Here is a 15,804-nt window from a genome sequence, read left to right as displayed (position 1 = left end):
TGAGGAACCTGCATACTGTTCTCCATAGTGGCTGCACCAACTTACATTCCTCCCAACAGTATAGGAGGGTTCCTTCTTCTCCATACCCTGTCCAGTATTTATAAAATGATGAATCTTAAATGGTAAGTACACTTATAGGATTAAAGAAATAATTAATGGTAATAAATATAACAAAAGACTTATACTATATACAAGAAGCAAAAATATCTTTGCTAAGTTTGTTGTGATTATTTTGGCTATGCTCTATGACAAAGAAAGGAAAGATGAGGAGTTAAACTAATGAAAAATTTATAATAAAGGAAACCGTAAGCCTATGGATTTATATGTGATTATTGCAAAGAGTGATATAAAAAGAGTATAACAGGACAAAACCAATTACCTGTTTATTACTAGAGAGATGTGCTGAGCAGGAAAAAGGATATTTGTGTTTTGCAAGGCTCATAAACAGGCAAACAGTACTGATTCATGGGTGCAGGATTTGAGTAAGCTGATGTAAACTACCAAAAACCCTCTTTTGGGTTACCCAGAATTCTTCATGTTTGATTTATCACAACTGCATTCTTTATTTTATAGCAGTGTTTACAGTTTACTGATTTACTAGTAAACAGGTTCTTCCATTTGGGGACAGCATTCTGCTTATAAACCGTAAAAAACATAAAATTCATAAAAAGAACAATAGCAAGGGAAATTGGGGCACAAAATTGAGGTAATAAATTAAGCCACATTTATCCTTTGACGTGTTTTTATGACCCAGACTGTGTTTTATGACCCAGAACCCTGACCTTTCGTTGTAAATGAAATACTTCTCCAGTTGATATTCAACCAGTGTGCATGAAATAAAGTTGAGTATTAACATGGCTGACAGGATTCTGTGCCTAAAGGTGATAAGCCCTTGTTTGAAATATTAATTCAGTGTTTGATTTACTATCTCTTGCAGGTTCCATCATTGCATCTGTGTATTGCATCTGCTTCATCAAATGCCTAAATACTCAAACCCCAATTTTTCCTATAATCCCCTTGCAGACAAGAACTGTACCAACTTATTATTAAAACAACTAATACAACAGCTACTTAGAGATGGGGACAAAATCATTTAAGAAAGTTTCTGATTCATTCCTGATTCCTTTCGCTGAGTAATATGCATGATCCTAATTCAGAGTCTATGTTTTGAGCATATCTACAGATTATTCACGTATGTTCCTATTGGAAGACCCGCACTTGCAAAATATGTCCTTTCTAGAAAGAGATGTCTCTAGATTACCGTAATTCAGGATTTCTCAGCTTTGGTACTATTAATATTTGGGGCTGATAATGCTTTGTTGTAGGGAAATATCCTGTGCATTGTAGGAGGTTTAGCAGCATCCCTGGCCTCTATCCACTAGATGCCAGTGACATTCCTCTCCCAGAGGTCATGGTCATGGCAGCCAACAATGTCTCCAGACACTGAAACATGTCCCCTGGGTGAAAAGCCCTCGTTGACGAACACTGCAAGAATTGGAGTTAAACACAATCTAGAAACTCCACTGCTACAGGTTGGCAAAGAGACGGAGAGAGAGAGACAGAGAGAGAGAGAGAGAGACAGAGAGAGAGAGAGAGAGAGAGAGAGAGAGAGAGAGAGAGACTGCTCCTTCCTACAGTTAGTTCTGTTCCTCTCCAACATCTAATGCACTTATTGCTGCATTATCTTTTTATTCTTATTATTAATAACTTCCATTTTTGCATCTCCACTATGTGCTAAGCATTTCACATGCCTTTTTGTAGCCCTCCTATCTCTACAGGTAGACCATTTTCCCTTTTATTTTTTTTAACGATTAAGGAAGCTAAAGTTCAGAGGGCCTAGGCCAGTGTCTCTCCAAATACAATGTGCACACACATCACTCGGGTGTATAGGTGCAATTTAGATTCTGTTTCAGGAGGTCTGGGGTGGAGCCTGACCGTCTGCATTTCTGACAAGCTCTCTCCCAGGTGATGCGAAGCCTGCTGGTCCATAGAAACTACACTTTGCTGAAACTGACCCAACTCCCGTGGCTAGAAAATGGCAGAGTCAGAATTGGGAGCCGAGGGCTTCCCTGGTGGTGCAGTGGTTGGGAGTCCACCTGCCGATGCAGGGGACATGGATTCGTGCCCCGGTCTGGGAGGATCCCACACGCCGCGGAGCGGCTGGGCCCGTGAGCCATGGCCGCTGAGCCTGTGCGTCCGGAGCCTGTGCTCCGCAACGGGAGAGGCCACAACAGTGAGAGGCCCGCATACTGCAAAGAAAAAAAAAGAACTGGGAGCTGAGTCTGCTTCTCACCCAGGCTGCAGCCTTCCTCTCTCATCACGCCAGCTTTCCACGCATGTCTGTGCCATGCAGTCAGCCACGCTCTACTTTGGATCGTCTTGGGCTCTCGTACTTCACCTCTACTTTCCTGCTTACCCACAGTGCGGCAGGTCTGGGGAAACACAGAGTGAGGTGGTCAGTCTAAACACACGAGCGCCAGTTGGAAAGTAACGTCATCCCTCTTTCCCTTTTCATATATTCATCTCATGGGCTCTTACAACATCACCTTCTAGCTGTCACACAGGGAGGGGACTAGAGTTTGAATTCAAAGTGAAGGAAACATAATCCTTTTCTCTTTAAGTTCATGTTTAATGGGGGATATCAATGCATAGACAGATCACCATGAATCAGCATCCTAGATGTATCCCTGAAGATGAACAGAGAAATTACTGGGTCACAGACTGAAACTGACATCATACCATCTCATCTGTGATAAGCCCCAAACCCAGTCCCAACCCCTCTCATTCTGTGGCCATTGCAATATGGGGCCATCTTTTTGCAATTAGGGTAACTGTTCTTTGAAGGAAGCTATCTGATTCTGCCTGACAAGCTGGAGATGATAATTACATTTATTCTTGAACAAGGTATGTCACAAACAATAGAACAGATGGAAAATCTCACTTAGAAGGGATCATCATGAAATCATCTACTGTTAGTTTTTATACTCTTCCCATTATGATTTTCCCATACCTACAGTGCATCCATGGCTTTGTGAGCTATGGACTGAAAATGTAGGAAAATGATTGCTAATGATTTCAACAATTGAAAATGTTGCCAAGTAACCATGGGAACTAAAGTTGAGAACATGTAAGTTACTGAATATGGTCCCTTTGTAAAATTGTGGAGTAGAAATCGATGCCTCCTAGTAAGAAGAGTTCAGGTGTCAGGAATTAATCACAACTACCGGTATGGGCTCTATCTGATGCTACATTATTTGGGACCTCACTGCATCAAACTTTTCTCTTCTGTAACTTTTAGATCATTCTTTCTACTGATACACACCTATTTCTGTATCATGAATTAGCTCATATGCCATTGACCACCAGAGGAATGATGTCAGTAGAATGTGGAAGGTGTATTGCTTCATATAAATTTTATTTCAGAGATTAATGTCTCATACCAGCGAGTCACAGCCATGGAATACAAAGTACGCGAACATAGTTGAAATCATCAACCACAGGAAAAAAGAGAAATGTACACAAGCTCCATTCACTCTGTATTCTCTCTCTGGCCCATGGAGCCAGCCATTCACTCACCTGGGACATGCTGACTACCTGCTTCTCCCTGACTTCTGTACATTTTTCTTTATCTTCCAAAACCTTCTATATATCCCCCTGCGCCCTAGCAAGCTACCATCCTTTAAGATTATATTCTACACTCATCCCGGCATCCTTTTAAAATGAACACTGTAAATGTCTTTTTCATTTGCTGGTGGGTTTGATATAATTGTATTTATTTGTTATTATTCAGGTTGCAAAGTTCAAAAGGTTTTGAGAAACATTCTCCCAACTCTTTTCCCCAAGCCCCGTTATTTTTTTTTTATTTTTTTTATTTTTGGCTCTATGCGGGCCTCTCACTGCTGTGGCCTCTCCCGTTGCGGAGCACAGGCTCCGGACGCGCAGGCTCAGCGGCCATGGCTCACAGGCCCAGCCGCTCCACGGCACGTGGGATCCTCCCGGACCGGGGCACGAACCCGCGTCCCCTGCATCGGCAGGCGGACCCCCAACCACTGCGCCACCAGGGAAGCCCCCAGCCCCGTTATTTTTAAATGACAGGGTGGCTGATTACTAAATTTATTTTTCAGGTGTGTCTATATCATGTAATAGCAAAACGAAAACAAAACTCAAAAACAAAAACCTTGTATTCACCCTTAGATCATCCACCAGCTCAAATACCCCTTATCTTCCTATAATAAAACTAACAAAAGTCTTCATTTCACCCTGTTTCTCACTGGAACTACAGATCTCTGGCTATCCCTCACTTCACAGCCAAATCTCATAAAATATTCATCTCTAATTGCCACAGTGTCCTCACAACTCCCACAGCTGGCTTTCACGTCCTCCACTGCACTAAAACATCTTCTGCGCTGGTTACCAGTAAGGTTTTCGTAATTAAATTTAACAGACAGAAAACCAGACGCAGTCCACATGCCCCTGGACTGGGGGGATGGCTACATAGATTGTGGCGCATTCACACTACGGCAGAAATAAAGCAGAAGGAGAAAGTGATGTATGCGACAGTGCGGACCCATCTCATATGCACGACGCTGAGTGGGAGAAGCCACATTCAAAGACTAAATCCTCTGTAACTGCATTTACGTGACAGTCTTGCCAAGACAAAGCTGTACGGGCAGTGAACAGGTCACTGGTGGCCCTGTGTCGTCTGGGGGAGGAGGATGGAGTGCTGTTGTACAACGGTATGTATTTGTCAATATCACAAAACCAAACACTTCGATGGGCTTTTACTGTATGCAAATTACACCATAATAAAATAAATGAATCACACGGGTCTATTTTGTTCCTCGGTCTGTGTATTTGAAGCGACGGCTGCCTACGACACTGCTTTTCCTTTCTCTGTGGTCTGGGTGTCCTCATTTTCTCCCTTCTGCCCTGATGGCTCCATTCTGTTCTCTCACAGATGTCTCTCTTCCATACACCCGCTCCCATCAAGCTGTCCAAATCCTCCGAAATGACACAGTTCTGCGGCATTCTGTGCTGACTCTTTTCTGGCCCTACTCTCCTGTTCACTGGTTTCTTCAGCCTACAGGTGGGTGACTTACCCATCTCCCCAGACGTGTCACCTGACCTACAGGCTCACCTATGATGTATCTGTGGACGTCTCGCCAATATCTGTCCTGTGTGCTGGAAACTTCACCTCCCTGCAGTGTCCTCTGGATGGGCAGAAAGCATCCCATTGGGAAACGCAGACTTTGCCCTTTGACATCTTTCCCTCCACCTCCCTCCACACTTTTTGACAAATGAACAGCCAGGATTGATTCTACTTTCTCCTCTTTGGATGAGCCCTGGAACCTGCTCCCTGCTCTCTGCATGTATTCTGCTGCCTGGGTTCGGATCCCATCCTTCTCTCCGGGGTCCCTGTGCTAACGTCCAGCTCTTCTCTCCCTGCCTCTGATCTTGCTCTTTCCAATCAGCCTCTTATTCGTTGGCATAACATGCACAGAGTCCCTTGGGTGTCTCACTCCTTAACGCCTGATTTCAAGGGCCTCCCAACCCAGTCAGTAGATGCTGAGCTCCTTGCAAGTACTTCAGCCAGAAGATGCTGATGAGAACAGCTCTTAAAGTGTTGAGTTAAAAAACGTATCATTTATTGTTATTAAGTGCTGGAAACTGAGTCTACAAAGACGAATCATACTCTGTGCTGTCCTCAAGGAAACGGGGAAGTAAATGCATTTAATAAAAGGCTCCTCAACCCCTAGCCCTCAGAGGCGGCCTCTGCTACACCAGCACTTTTGAAATAAATGGGTCGGTAAAGAGAGTGTGCGTCATCGGCAAGTGGTTTGCCTGTCTTTATCTTTGATTTCCCCGAAGTCAGGCTGTAATTTTGCTCTCTTTTTCAGGCTGAAAAAAAATCGATGCTGAATTTAAGTCACTCCTCTACGTTGACTCAAACAAACAAACAAAATCACTGTTTATAGTGAGGAAGAAACACAAATCAAACGTTCAAGAAGTACACTGACAAAAAAAAATCAAACCAAACAAATAAAAAAATAAAAATATAATGCTGTTAAAAAAACAAAAAAAAAGAAGTACACTGGTCAACACTATCCCAAATGTACTTATTTATTCTATTTTTCTCGGTGTTACCAAGGTATCACTGACAAATAAAATTGTAAAATATTTATGAAGGAGCACAATGTGAAGATCTGTCACACGTATACCCTGAGAAAGGATTTCCCCACGTCCATCACCCAAACTATTTACCTTTTTAACTATTTTGGTGACAATACTCAAGTTCTACTCTTCTGTCAAATTTCAGTTATACAGTACATGGTGTCAACTACAGTCACCATGTTATACGTTGAATCCACAAACCTTATTCATCTTACAGCTGAAAAGTTTGTACCCGTTAACCAACCCTTCCCTACTTTCCACACCCCCTGGCCCTGGGCAACCACCATTCTATTCTCTGTTTCTGTGAGTGTAACTTTTTTGGATTTTAGATTCCACATATAAGTGAGACCCTACAGTATTTGTCTTTCTCTTTCTGGCTGATTTCACTTAGCATAATATCCTCCAGGTCCAACCATGTTGTCGCAAATGACAGGATTTCCTTTTATTTAAAGGCTGGATAATATTCCATGGACTATGGTATATATATATACCATATTTTTTGATCCTTTCATCTGTTGATGGACACGTAGGTTGCTTCCATACCATGGCTATTGTGAATAATACTGCAATGAACATGGGGGTGCAGGGGTCTCTTAGAGATATGATTTGTTTCCTTTAGATACAGACCCAGAAGTGGGATTGCTGGATCATATGGTAATTCTCTTCCAAGTTTTTGATAGGTTAAGAAAATGCAAGGAAGGAGGGATTAAGATAAAGATGGTTAAAGAAAAACAATTATTCGTGACATTTGTTAAAATGGCAAGGCAGACTTTAAGGACTGTCTTGAATATAGAGGGACCACTGCAATGGGGTCTTGTAGCAGGGGAGAGAGATTGGCCTCAACTCCAAACACAACAAGGAAAGCCGAGAAGCGGAGTGTTTGTTTGGGGGTGGCAGGGGTGGGGTCAGGGGTGGATGGAAAATCACCAAGAGGATAGAGGAATCCTTTGTAAACAGACCTAATGGGTATCATGCTGAAGGCAGGCAAGGGTGATTAGATAGCACCTGTGGGTTGGCGGCAGGCAAGGGTGATTAGATAGCACCTGTGGGTTGGCGGGGGTTGGGAGTTGAGGGGAGTGATCAGATCAAGGGTGGGAGATTCTAGCTAAACCAACTTGACAGAATTTTTGCTAAAACTGTGCTCCTGGAGGACCTGCCCAAGGATGGAGCCCACTCTGACTCAGAGGGATCTGACTAGAGTTTGGCCAAGAAGAGAATCTTTGTCAAGATTTCCTACATTTGCAAAGCAAAGGTCAGAAAGGTGCATTATGAAATAACAATAACAGGAAACTCTTTCTGCAGTGCTCACAGCATCCCATGTGATGTTTGATACACGTCATATATATTCCTTGAAATTCTCACTGCAGCCATAAAAGAGTTCCTTGTTGTATCCCCATTTTACAGCAAAAGAAAATAATCTAGAACATAAGTCACCAGCCTGAGATCATACATTTAGTAATGGCAGAACTAACATTACTAACCAGGCAGTCTAACTCCATAGTTTACCTTGTAATCATCGTAATACCTTAAGAAACTGGTCAGGGGCTTCCCTGATGGCACAGTGGTTAAGAATCCACCTGCCAGTGCAGGGGACACAGGTTTGAGCCCTGGTCCGGGAAGATCCCACATGCCGCAGAGCAACTGAGCCCGCGCTCTATAGCCCGTGAGCCACAACTACTGAGCCCACGTGCCACAACTAATGAAGCCCGCGTGCCTAGAGACCGTGCTGCGCAACAAGAGAAGCCACCGCAATGAGAGGCCTGCGCACCGCAAAGAAGAGTAGCCCCCGCTCGCTGCAAGTAGAAAAAAGAAAGCCCACGTGCAGCAACAAAGACCCAACACAGCCAAAAATAAATAAATTAGTTAATTTTTAAAAAATTATAAAAAAAAAAAGAAACTGGTCAAAGTGAAAAAAAAGAAAATTTAATATTTAATGCCAGGAATTTTATAATTACAAAAAAATTTTTTTTAAAGAGAGGAGAATAATGGTTTCTTAAAACCACTTCACAGAGGAAAAGGGTGTTATGAAGAGAAACAATTCTATAAAGAGTAATCTTAAAAAAGGACATTTATATTGACAAAAAGAGATCTCTTTGGCGCTTACTAAATACGGACAAAACAGGATGGACACACGAGTGTCTCCAGTCTTTGGGCCAACCGTCTCTCCCTTAGAAGGTCACTTGCCTTAGAATGGAGTGCATTCATGCATAATGACTTCAAAACTTGGAAATCATATTTCAAGGAAACTCACTCCATTTTTAAACTAAGCACACATAAAATATGGCCACTTCTATTTCCAAAAATATTTCACTTTGACAGACCTGGCAAAGTATGTGGTATATGAGGTTGTTTGTCAAAAACTCACAAACTGTATCCTAATCATCTTTGTTTTTTTCCCTTTTACCAGAGAAAATATGGGGTGCCATATATAGGAGAATGTTAAATAACTACTATCGGGTTTTGGTTTTTGTTTCCCCATGAGAGAGAGAAAAAGTAGGAATGCTCTGTCTTACGCCAAGTACTTCTTCATTATCTTTCAACACTTAACGCACAACAGAACAGAGGCAAGAAGATAATTCTGTGCCTTCAGTTTCCAGGGGATCTCATACCAAGTATGGAATGACCTTGGGCTGCTGCATCCAGTTTCTTGAAATGAAAATATAAGGAGGAAAATCACTGCAGTACCTTCAGGATGGACCTTCTCTAACTGAGCAGTATGCTACATGGCCTTCAGAGGACGGACACCCCCCCCGGACACGGACACACACACACACACACACAGACCGTGCCCTCCGCCTGCCTCTAGTGTATAGAAAAACTTTACCTCCTAGACCTTCCCCGAGTTCCAAAGAATAAATTTAATCAGAGAAGTGAGAAACTGCAGAAGCAAAGGAAAAGTCAGCAAGAGAAAATAATACCAGTTTAGCCATTCAACAAAGTCAAGGACCTTTGGTTCCTCCTCAAGGGCTATAGATCATATTCCGAGCCACGTCCTTGGAGCTGTTTTGCAGATACTGAAAGCTCCACCAGGCGGAGGAAGTTAACCGCATGCTGCCCACCAGCACGCAGACCTCAGACGGGTTGGAACCAGAGGGCTCATGATGTTGATGCCCTTAAAACTGCCTGTCTTTAAAATTTATCGTATCAGAAATAATATTCAGGTAATATGACTGTGAACGATTTCACGGTAATTAACACTTCAAAAAGGAGAATCAGCAGAGTGTTAAACCTTTTCTGTATGTTTTATTTCACTTTCTGTTGCAGTATTTGTATCACTATAGCAACATAATCTGGACAGTCACCCTTTGCGAGTAAAAGATTTTTCCCAGAAAAAAAAAAAAAAAAAATCCGTGTGTGGGCAAAGATTCTAGTAGAACTGTGGATCAGTAATACTGTACCTGGCCTTTTCCCATGAACGTTTAAATGTTTGTCTAGAGCTTGAACATCAAGAGAGGCACGCTAATAAAACAGGGTAGGAGTATGGTCGCTTGTCAGACTCAAAACCATAACTGCACTTGATCAAGAGTCCTTATACCTCATGCTGCAAAAAGAAAACAAAATCTCCACTGACTAGAGAGTGGCTGTCCCCAGAGTGTGACAGGGGGTCAGGACAGGAACACACAGGGGCCCTAGGAAAGCCCTCACCGGTCACTTTAAGTGACCACTGCGTGGTGTACCTGTCCATCAATCCCCTACAGCCAGAGGGGAGAGTATCCAATCATGTCTTTGTGTGAGTTACCGTCTAGCTTTGAGTCCCCGAATCCCTTGTTTGAGGAACTGCTTTGTGACAAAGAGGGCCAACTGGAAGGTACGTGCGGGGGACCCACCCTTTTCTTGTGTGAAATGTGTCCCTCGGACGGAAGACGGTAGACACGTGGCCTTCCCTGCCCCGATGACTTAGTGGGTTTCATTTTCCAAGGTGCGATGTGAGCCCTGGACCAGGGTCAGGGTGAGAACATCTCTATAGAGACATGAACTAGGGAATGGAAGGACGGTGGAACTTCTGAGCCTCTTCCTGATACAACTTAAAACCTGAGCTCCATCAAATCAAAACATTCTGCTTGAGCTGCTGACATTTTAACCTCCAGCTACACGATCTCAGAGAAAGGAAGGTTTTTGCCGAGTAGGTGGAAGTCACCATGGACAGAAGGAAGAGAAAGAACCTACCACTTCACCTAAGACATTCCCCCGAGCGCTGCTTTGAGCCACAGTGATACTTTTTGTGGGCGCAGAGTATGAGCTACCAGAAACAAAACGACCTGGGAGAATCTTTATGGAGACCAGTTTCACGTAGTCTTGGGAATTTCCCATTTGATGGATAGCCAGGAGGCTTCCTTGTGCATCTGAGTTCAGCACTAGCCTGTGCAGGGACTCTGAGCTAATTAGAGAAAGTGTCTCCTCTGATGCAAAGCCTCCTGAGTCAAGAGACAACGTGGACCCCTCACCAGGGGTGCAGCCCCTCACCCTACCCCCCCGCTATGCAGCAGGGTCTACAGTGCCCACGGCTGCCCTTTGCTCAGGGCATGAAGCTGAGCATCATGCTGCGTGTGCCTTCTGCCCTGGGATATCCTGTGAAGGTCCTAGTATGCATGGAAGTGCCTTTTCCCTTATGCTGTTTGAAGGTTGCCAGGACACACCGCACCACAGTTAGCCTCTTTGGCACAGCGATTATTGTGAGCTACAGGCAACCGAGAACCAGCCGACAAGGGAAAAGCTCCTTCCATCCCTCTAAGCGCCTCCAAATAGAGTATATAAGTTCCCCGCTTTGGAGAGGAGGTTTACATTGATAAAGAAAATTCCCACGTGTAAAGACGTTTCTGACCAGGAAGAGAGGTGATCCTGGAGACGTTTCTTGCCCCTGAGAGGCTCCAATCTCCATAGGAGACCCGACCTTGTTTATCATACGTGTCCTCCCCTCCCCTGCCCAGAGCCTGCCTACCAGAGGATCAAACCCCTTTTTCTTAGTTTAGCGTAAAATGGTGTAAAGTCCTCAATCATCTTGCCGCTTCCTCAACCCGTGTTTCTCTTTGTGAAACACCAGTGCATTAAAACTGGGGTTTCTTCCCTCTTGTTAATCTGTCTTTATCAGTTTGATTCACAGCCATTGAAACTAGGATAGAAGGAAAAAAGATGTCTTCCCCTACATGTTCAAAAAAAGCATCCTTTGAGAGAGAAAAAGGACTGTACGTGTATGTGTATATGCACGTGTATGTGTGTGTACATGTGTGCACGTGTGTGTGCACACGTGTGTGTGTGTATGCTTCACTGTTGTCCCCAGGCTCTCTGTATTACTCAGAAGTTATCCTGCTCTGTGCTTAGATCCTGTCTGTGATGACAAAGGTCTTTATTGGGAAGGAACCACCTGCTTCGTGGACCAATTTTGGTCCCGTTGGCTGAGCCAGCACTTCTGTCTTAACCGTGTAGTTCCCACCTTCCCTCTCACCTCCTCAGCAGGAGAGACACTGCTGGACAAAATCCATCACGGACACGTCCAAGCATAACATGTGTTCTTACACCATGAGAACGGACTTAGGCATCAGTGGGTTAGCGAACTACTTCTATACAGAAACACATGACCCCCAACTGACCATGCTTTTACCCTGTCTGCTTCCCTTTCTGAAAACAACAGGCAGATACGTCTCCGTTACACAGTTAGGGAATGGAACTCACATCCAAAACAGACCTAAGCCTTTTCAACTGGGAAACAACTCTTGTTATACTGCAGCAGAAGAGGAGCCAACGTACAAGTAATTGGGACCAGATACACAACAGTTCTTTACAAAGTAATCTGAACAGAAACAGGAGCCACGTACTGGCTGTAGGTCTTAGTGGGCAAGTGCAGAGAAGATGAGTTTAGAGCTTAAAACACTGACTCTTCACTGAGATCATCCAATTGGTTCAGATTCCCTCCCCACCCCGCTTGCCCACCTTTCTCTTTTACGTTCATCCTCAGGTGTAGGTGGACCCAGCGCTAACCTAAGATGCTTCTGGCTCCTACGCAATCCACCCCACCCCCACTGCATGCCACTGCTGTTCAGATTCCCACCCTTTAGTCATCTCTGCCTTTCAGGTACGTGGGAAGGGACTACAGGAGCTCAGCCTCCCCGAACTGTGCCACTTCTGCGTGGGGATTATTTTGTGCCAGAGGCAATCAAGGCCCTGCAGGTTCAAGGGGAACTACTACCCCTCCCTAACTACTTAGAATAATTTAAGTGGTTTATTTTTTTCCCCCAAAGAGTTATTCCCAGAGATAAAGGTTAGCTAAGCAGCCCCATCTACCTGGCAGGGCAAACATCTAATTACCCAACATCCACTCTTCTTCTTCTCATCCTGCGAATGACCCTCCTGTCCTTGGAAGCGTAGGCCCCATCCCGTTCCTTCACCCAGGGCGGTGCACAGACCTCCTCTGACCCTTCTGTCTCTGAGCCTCTCCGGAATGTGGGATCTCTGAATCTCATGTGAGTGGGAGTACATACATAATTAAATTTGACTTTCCCCTGTCCATCTGTCTCATGTCCATTTAATTCTTAGACCGGTCAGAAGAACGTAGAAGGGTAAAATGTGCTTCCTCCCTGACAGGACTCGATAAATATTTTCTTCAGTTCACCTAACCTTTGGTAAGTATCGCCCTGAACTACTGTTTCCAAACTCTGTCCCGGAAGAAGTAATGCTTTATCACAAGAGCTCACTGTGGATGAGATTATCCAACTATTATTCTTCCCCTGAAAGAAAAAAAAGGTGCTCATTTGACAGAAGCTGAATGCAGAAAGAAAAGATGGCAAACACATAAGCCCCCACTATAATTTTTCCTGGTGGTAGAACTGGTTGTTCTGGAATGTGAGGCTGGGGTCAGGAATATCTATTTCTCCCTCTCAAGTCAGCCCACCTGATGCTGCTGGCCATGTCTGCCAGAGGAATGACCCACACCCTGGTACTGACCTACCTAGTCCTAGCTTGGGGCATCCTGGTCATGTCTGTCCAGTTTCATCCAACACTTCCTGTCAAGTGCTCCTTTTCGGACTTAAATTGCTGGAATAATTCACACATTATAGCTCTGATTCCTCCACATGTTACCTAAGAAAAGAGACTATACTACCCACCACCCCCCAACACACATACACAGAGTACAGGCAGAGTCTACACTCTGCAGAGCAAACATGGTGCGCAATTTACGTTAGGAAAAGATCTCCAAACTTTCTCAAGTTTTCATTGCTGTTTGTTTGCTTTCATATGTCAGTTCTCCAACAAGATAAATGAGGGCTGGTGGCGGGGCTTGAAACCAGTGGTCCTTAACTGGGGATGATTGTGCCCCCTTCCCCCTGGGACACCTGGCAATTCCTGGACACATAACTTGATGGGAAAGGGGTATTACTGGCATCTAGTAAGTAGAGACCAGGGTTGCTATGAAACACCCCACAGAGCACATAACAGTCCCTCAACAACCAAGAATGATCCAGCCCCAAATGTCGGCAGTGCCACGGGTAAAAAAAACCATGCCCTACGTCTACGTATGGAAAACTCACCAATATCAAGTGGGCACAGGTAGCAGGACACCAGTGCTTGAGAAAGAAGCAATCACCGTATCCCTGAAAACTCAGCTATCCATTTTACTAGCACACATCAGGTATTTCAAAGTGGAATGAAATCCATTCTGTTACTTCCTAACTCCTATGACTTCAATGCTCTATTTTTTTTTTAATAGATCTTTACTGGAGTATAATTGCTTCACAATACTGTGTTAGGTGTCAAACTATACTACAAAGCTACAGTAATGAAGACAGTATGGTACTGGCACAAAAACAGAAATACAGATCAATGGTACAGGATAGAAAGCCCAGAGATAAACCCATGCACATATGGTCACCCTATCTTTGATAAAGGAGGCAAGGATATACAATGGAGAAAAGACAGCCCCTTCAGTAAGTGGTGCTGGGAAAACTGGACAGCTACATGTAAAAGAATGAAATTAGAACACTCCCTAACACCATACACAAAAATAAACTCCATAAGACCTAAATGTAAGACCAGACACTATAAAACTCCTAGAGGAAAACATAGGAAAACACTCTTTGACATAAACCACAGAAGATCTTTTTTGACCCACCTCCTAATGAAAATAAAAACAAAAATAAACAAATGGGACCTAATTAAACGTCACTGTTCTATTCATAGACCACTGACCCCAAGACAATGAATCAGAGAAAACCCCTATAGAAATGCCAGATGGCAACATTCTATGATGGCTTATGGAAATATGGGTATCATCTCCTAGAGAGGAAAGTGGCCCCATCTACCACACACCTTAAGAGATATTCATATCTTCTGACACAGCCAGTGTATCTCTACAAATTACATTCATTCTAACACTTAACTACATTTAACTTTCTGTAAACTGGCAGGCCCGAGTAACAAGTTTTCTAAAACGCCTTCCAGGGTGAATATTCTATAATTAATACCCAGGAATGTGAGTTTATATAGCTCTAGAGGAAACAAAAGATCTTTAAGGGGTGAATGTAAACATTCTTAATGGTCTCCTCCTGACACAAGACAGAACAGTGTCAGTTTGGAGTCTGTGTGTTGGTTTGTTTGGTTGATTGATGGGTTAGCTATACTTAAAAAAGTCAAGGGCCTGTTTCTTTAAGACTTCAAAACGATGGAGGTGTGGACCTCAGACATTTATCTTCCCACTCCCCATCGACGGGACTGTTCTCTTCCAAATCTCCTGAACCATTTCCCAACCTCTGTCTCTGATCAGCTCTATTTAGCTGACTCATTGGACTACTCTCCTAGCCACTATATCTCAACAACAAATTTCTTTCCTCAGTGGGAGAAACAAACATTTACAGAGACGTAGGTGTCCGGCAACGAGAAAGCTAAAGGAGCGAGTTTGGGGCAGCTTCGACACAGACCAGAGACGACTCAGAACACACACTCCGCCCCTGGACCCAGACTCAGCTGTTTGCAATCTGCACGCATTTTACTGAGCCTGCGCTCTAGAGCCCGCAAGCCACAACTGACCCAGTATGCCAGAACTACTGAAGCCCGTGCACCTAGAGCTCGTGCTCAGCAAGAAGAGATGCCACCGCAATGAGAAGCCCGCGCGCCGCCACAAAGAGTAGTCCCCGCTCGCCACAACTAGAGAAAGCCCGTGTGCAGCAACGAAGACCCAACGCAGCCAAAAATAATTTTTAAAAAAATTTTTAATGCATCTACACATCATTGTGAAGCTTTTTGCATCCACTGCCACAGAGCTGAGTGACACTTTTCTTGTTGTGCCATTTTATGTGTTGTTCTGTTTGAAGTTTGCTTTCTGCTGCTACTACTAATGTATAGCTTCACTGCTTGGTCCTGTAAAAAAGTAAGTATGGACGAGGTTCAGAGTACTGACCAAAGAAGGCACCATTTCTACTACAGGGAACAATTCCCCTTGTCTGGGAAGATACAAGAAAAAGGCACTTCAAGTGATACAGAAAAGGTAAGGATAGGGCTTCCCTGGTGGCGCAGTGGTGGGGAGTCCGCCTGCCGATGCAGGGGACACGGGTTCGTGCCCCGGTCCGGGAGGATCCCACATGCCGCGGAGCGGCTGGGCCCGTGAGCCATGGCCGCTGAGCCTGCACGTCCAGAGCCTGTGCT

At 44.2% G+C, this 15,804-nt stretch overlaps 1 protein-coding gene across 3 annotated transcripts in view; it reads right to left on the bottom strand.

Moving 5' to 3' along the window:
• Nucleotides 1-15,804, bottom strand: part of LOC309796428 (uncharacterized protein) — a 201,155-nt gene that overhangs the window by 164,109 nt on the left and 21,242 nt on the right. For all 3 annotated transcript variants that reach the window (XM_082609512.1, XM_082609513.1, XM_082609511.1), the window contains exon 2: nucleotides 2,294-2,432. In XM_082609512.1, the coding sequence (XP_082465638.1) occupies nucleotides 2,294-2,432 (139 nt within the window). The remainder of the gene's footprint in view (nucleotides 1-2,293; nucleotides 2,433-15,804) is intronic.

The sequence above is a fragment of the Mesoplodon mirus genome, assembly GCF_964341445.2.
Source record: "Mesoplodon mirus genome assembly, chromosome: X".
Taxonomy (NCBI): Eukaryota; Metazoa; Chordata; class Mammalia; order Artiodactyla; family Ziphiidae; genus Mesoplodon; species Mesoplodon mirus.
Note: the sequence above shows the minus strand (reverse complement) of the source record. Positions and strands in the feature narration are given on the sequence as shown.